The sequence below is a fragment of the Uloborus diversus genome, chromosome 2 (genome assembly GCF_026930045.1).
Source record: "Uloborus diversus isolate 005 chromosome 2, Udiv.v.3.1, whole genome shotgun sequence".
NCBI lineage: Eukaryota > Metazoa > Arthropoda > Arachnida > Araneae > Uloboridae > Uloborus > Uloborus diversus.
The window spans coordinates 9861213-9867212 of NC_072732.1; the positions used below are offsets into that span (position 1 = coordinate 9861213).

The 6000-nt window shown below is 33.3% G+C and overlaps 1 protein-coding gene across 1 annotated transcript in view; it reads right to left on the bottom strand.

Annotated features, from left to right (window-relative positions):
* LOC129217791 (cyclin-dependent kinase 17-like) overlaps window positions 1–6000 on the bottom strand; it is a 71087-nt gene that overhangs the window by 36048 nt on the left and 29039 nt on the right. Inside the window, exon 2 of the mRNA XM_054852133.1 lies at window positions 5514–5628. Coding sequence (XP_054708108.1) covers window positions 5514–5628 — 115 coding nt within the window. The remainder of the gene's footprint in view (window positions 1–5513; window positions 5629–6000) is intronic.

Sequence of the window (6000 nt, forward strand, 5' to 3'; positions counted from 1 at the left end):
AGGTTTTTGCTTCCCCTAAGATTTTCCAATTGCTTAGAGATGTAGTGATTTTTGAAAAACTGTTGTAAAGTATAAAATACAGGAAAACGCAAGTAAAATAAGAAATAATGTCAGATTACACAATTGCAGCTTACTGCAGACACGTGTTTCGGTGTTACAAGGAACAACATTTTAAAAGAAAAACAAATAAGCTTGTGGACGTCCTTGCATAGACATCGGACAAAAGCCAAGAGCTAGATAAGCAGGCAGCTAAAAAACTAAGAATAGCGAAGACATGTCTGCAGTTATCTGCAATTTGCTTTTTTAAGTTGTTTTTTATTTTACAAGAAAATATATTCAAATGAGGTAACTTTCCAAAAACAGCTCCCAAACACATGTAAAACAAAAAGAGTATTTTGTAGACTGCTGAAATAGTCCATACATTTTAACATTTAATGCCAAAATAATGTAGGCATTCTTAAAAAGTAGCTTGATTTGAATTTAAAAAAATCATGAAACAGCAAACAAAACACAACACATGACAGTTTTTGAAGTGCTGTTCACAGTAAATCAATAGAATAAAATATTATTCTTCAAATATCACTTTTTCCAATGTTTAAAATTTCTCAAGGTGTTCTAAAAAAATTTTTAAAATAATATTTACTCAGGTTTTGTTATATTTTAAGATGAATGATGAAAGTTATTTTTTTTGTATTTTATTTTTTAAGAACAGTTAAATAGCTACCACAGAAAAAAAAAATCAAAAATTTTTTGCAAGCTCAACAAACATAACTCAGTGTTTGCGTTCAACTATATGTAACCTGGGTCCCAGGGACCCATTAATGTAATAGATTTGGGTCCTTTGCTGGAAAAAATGAGTCCCTCAATTTTTAAACAGAAAATCTTAGCGTATAAATGATTAATATAAAAACATTCATACCTTGGGGGAAAAAAGAACATGAAATAAAATATATTGGTTAATTTTGCCCTAATTTTCTGTGATTATCATTGTAAATTTTTTTTCAAATAGTACACTTGCAAGACTAAGTTATGTGAGAAACTATTTGGTCTGTTTCAATGAGATTAACTCAAAATTTAGCTTAAAATGGATTTTACTATAAAATTAAAAACAAGTGCCTCTGATTGATCAAGCAGAAAGCACTTCCTTGACCCTTGCTTTCCTGAAAATTTTTCTTAGTGAAAAAAGCGAACAGCCCCCCCCCCCCCCCATTAGCATTAGCAATTACATAAAAATCGCAAGCAAATGAACCCAACGCAAAAATTACGATTGCAAAAACTAAACATTTTCTCATATGAGTGCGAAAATTGCTCATTTGCAATCTTAAATCAGTACATTTGACTTGTGCCATTTTGATCAATACCTGACTTGAAAGTCCAAATAAAAATAGCCCATCAGAAAGAGATGAACTACTAGAAAAAGAACAAAGTTAAAGTGTAACAGGAAATATACAATGTTTGTGCTAAACAACTTTGGATATTTCCTGTTATTCCTCGACACAAAGGTATTTATTTATTGCTTAAGGTTGAAGTGCTTTTGCATAAAATTCAAGTATTCATAAGCAATTTAACAAGAAAAATGTGAAATTCAGAACTTTGTGTTTAGCGTGATCAGGAAAATGAATGCTCTCCATTTTTTTTCTCCCCTCCTTTAATTTGGGATGCAAAACAATGATTTTCAGAAGTAATTCTGGTTACATGAATGCACAATAGCTACATTTTTACTGTACATTGTCTTATATTAATCCTGAAGATTGCATTGAAACCACTCTTACTTTTAGTCTTTATTGCTGTTTTCAGGAATTTCTTCAAGATAAAAGTTGAGGAAGAGCTTATGCTTAGAATACAGTACAATGGGCTGTTTATGAACTTGCAAAATTTTGCTCCTTGAGTTCTGCCCAGGATGTCACTGTAAGCACCAGTGTTAGGGCTGAAGGAAGCATTTCAGACGTCGGAAATATGTAGCCTGAGTAACAGTTTAAATAAGCACACGACGAACAAAGTCCCGAAGAAAAAATATCCTTTTATTTTAGCAGAGCTAATTCTTAGACAATGTATTTGACTTACATTGAATCCGGTTCAACGGGAACATCGAAAATATAACATTATACTAAAACAAACGACATCTCGTCAAAAATCGCTAAAAACTTATTTCGAATTACTTTAGAATAGATGCATCTACACGAAATAACATTCCAATAAAATTAAGCCATTTTCATTTGAGCTGGATAGAACAACACGAATGCGCACACAACACACACAACAAAAATAAGGGAGAGAGAGAGCTCTCAAACCTGCAGCATTAAATACCGTGAAACCACATTGTGGAACAGCCAACATTCGAAATTTCAATCGCTTATGCAAAATAACAAGCACTGTTGCCACTCACGAAAACTTTAAAAAAATGTCTAACGGTTATCACATGCAGGAACTAACCAAAACCCAATCCAGTTCAGATGAGTGAATCACCCGAATGAAGCCACTACCAATTTAATGTTGTTTACATCGTAGCAATTTGTCCGAACATGATCTGCGATCTGCATGGGGCAAAAAACGTATTTTAGATGAAATAACAGTGGGTTATTTCTTTTTTTTTTACTAATCTAAATGAAAATTTGACTAAAATGCTAACAGTATCACTAAAATTCCATTGACTGGTCAACAATAAGGGTGTGTTTGAATAGCTGATAAAGAGGATAAGGTCATTTTAATCTCTTTCTGCTGATTCTCTTAGTCATTGAAGCTTACTAAATAGATCTTTAGCATTTTCTCCATTTTTTTTCCTGGTTATTACCTGTTGGGTTTTCTGGGTCCCTGAGACCTAATTTTTCGAGGAAGTTGCTTAAAAAACCCGTTATGGAGGGTAAACACGAATCCTGATAACTTTTCAGTCAATCTGAGCTTTTAATACTCTGAACAAAGCACAAGGTCCAGTCTCTTTGTATCAGTAGAACATTAGTATTGAGACAATTCCCCAGTAATGAACACCCATAACAAAAAGATTTGTTCGTGATAAAAGGTACCCATAATGGTAATGTCACACATCTCGCATTTACCAATTCAGAATTAGCGGAGTAAAATAATAACTGCTCAGCTTCAAAATTAACTGGGTTAAATGGAGAAAATTTATTCCTAATGAGAAAGTGGGTCTAATGTTTGAAAATCTTCGAAAAAATCGAAAGCGTTGGCAGATGCGCAAGTCTTAGTTTCAGACCACACTCAAGATAATTCTGTATTAAAACAGGACTTTTTTTAAAAACATAACTTGAGACATATGTGCAATATGTCTACAACTTTTTGCTTTTATAAACAGATCCCAATTTTTCAAACATGGAAAAGGTGTGAAATACACCGCCAGCTTGGTTAATTCCAGCCGAGGACTGCAGTTTCGTGCTAATTAGCACTCATCAGCCCGGCATAAGAGTGACCGAGCTGGAGGTGGGAAAACCTCTTACAGGGTGGCGACAGGAACTGTGAAAAAAAGTTCCCTGACTTTTCCCTGATTATGTTCATCAAATTTCCCTGATTTACGTTACCAATGATAATGGTTTCCTTTCTTTGCTCTACTTAAAATCCATTGTATGTTTGTATAAAATGCTGTATTTTAAACGTTTTAAGTTATGTAAAGTTGATGAACTAAAGATATATTTTAAAAAGATACTACTTTTTTAACAAAATGGTAAAAAAAAACATATCAAGTCATTTTTTTGAAAAAAAAAACTACAAAACAGTCTACAAGGAAAGATATCAGAAATTTTTTAAAAAATACTTTACTTCTAGAAAGCAGTTAGCATAGGAATTTTAAGAAACTATTAAAATCACTCTTAAAAACATGTGTACTTATGGTAGAACTAAAAAGTAATTGAAATTATTTTGAACTAAATTTTCAGACAGTATAATAATTGTTGCAAGAGTAACAAGTAAGAGTGAAAGAATAGAAGTAATGTAGTTATTCTTATATAACTAATTGACATATTTATGCAAAACAGATGAAACCTTTTGACATCCATTCATAGGGATCTTTTCTCTAATCTAGAACATAGGTTTTAATGAATGAATACAGCATTTTAACAATAAAAAAATAAAAATATTTACTTAAGTACGCAAGTTATTTCAAATGATTTAAGTATGTAACTAAAAAATCTTGGATTGCTTTTGTATGAAACGACTTTGAAATGCAAGAAAAAAAAAACCCCAAAACAGAAAAAAAAAAAAAAAAAGGCAATTAGTCAATTTCAAAATATATAAAATAATAATACAACTTGGTTATAAAATATAAGAATAAAAAAAATAAGTCTGAAGAAAAGAAAACCTTTATAATTACGGCGATCGCAAATAAATGGCAAAACACAAAGTTTTCTGATTGAAAGTTCAATTTTAGCAATTAAATTAAAAACGCAAAGAAGTAATAACTTTTAAGCTTTTATCAGTATTAATTCAAAAATCAAAGATTTCTTCTTGAAATCGTGATTACAGTACGCTAATTACTTCGAAATAATGGAATAAAGGCAAAGGAGCTAAGGCATTAATGAATGCTTCTTCTTTCCCTGTATGGTTGTTTATTTTACATCACATTAAAAGTGTCAAAGGAAATTTCAAGCTAGGTAAAATAAACAACCTAACAGACACAGAAGCAATCTTAGGATGTTCATCCTGCGGTTAATAAGGAAGATTCAATGCTTTGACGTTGAGGAAAAAAGATTTACAACTATGCGGCAGTGTATAATCGCACCTCATTTATTTGCCTTTTTTTTGAACTGATAATTGGCGGAAAATGCGTAGGGAATTAGGATACAAAATTTTGTATAGCAAAAAAAAAAAATTTTTTCTTCATAAAATCAATTTTCCCTGATTTTTTGTTATTTTTTCAAAATTCCCTGATATTTCCCTGACTTTTCCCTGATTAATAAAGTTCCCTGACTTTTCCCTGATCTCCCTGATCTGTCGCCACTCTGTCTTAAGGAAGCCTAGAGTACCAAACAAACTGGTAGCTAATACAGAATCAGCACTGACCAGATGAGTGACCGACACAATGGTTCGGTTCAACTCGAATATTGAAGGCAGGCAAGTATATTCAGTAAGTTACTGCCCTATTGCCAGGGCTAATGCAGAAATACGTGAAATTCACCGCCAGCTCGGTCAATTCCAGTCGAGGACTGCAGTTTCGTGCCATGCCTTCAATATTCGAGTTGAACCGAACCATTGTTTCGGTCACTCGTCTGGTCAGTGCTGATTCTGTATTAGCTACCAGTTTGTTTGCCACTCTAGGCTTCCTTAAGAGGTTTTCCCACCTCCAGCTCGGTCACTCCTATGCCGGGATGATGAGTGCTAATTAGCACGAAACTGCAATCCTCGACCGGAATTGACCGAGCTAGCGGTGTATTTCACGTATTTCTGCCTTAGCCCTGGCAATAGGGCGGTAACTTACTGAATGGAAAAGATGATAAATAAGCTGTAAACAACAATCCTGCAAAGATGTATTAAAAATGAAAGATAATGCTAAAGAACTACGTTACCTTCTCTAATGGCAGTGCAGGGTGCTCCCTCCTCATGTTCTAACCTGATCTCCTTGAGGGCGACCAGTTTGTCGGTGAGGCGACTTTTGCCTTTGTACACGGTGGCATAAGTACCCTGAAAGCGTACAAGTTGCTTTTAACAAAATAGAATTTCACAAGCAAAAAACAAACTGCGCTCAAATGCTAACGAAAAGTGATTTAAAAAAGGGATGCTGGTTAGAGAGCAGAATAGGAACGCTGAAAATGTAATGGCTTTGTCATTGTGTAGTTAAGTTGGCTATATCTACAACTGCAAGACAATCCTAATATTTGCCAGAATGATTGGTCAAAGTGACGCAGAAATTACTTAGTTGGCAACAAGGTTTACTGATATACATCAGCCGATATATACATAATATATATCACGATATATATCCGGTATTTGTTTTGAAAATATCATGATATTTTTATATTTTCAACATTTATTTTTTTCGAAGTATGACATTTG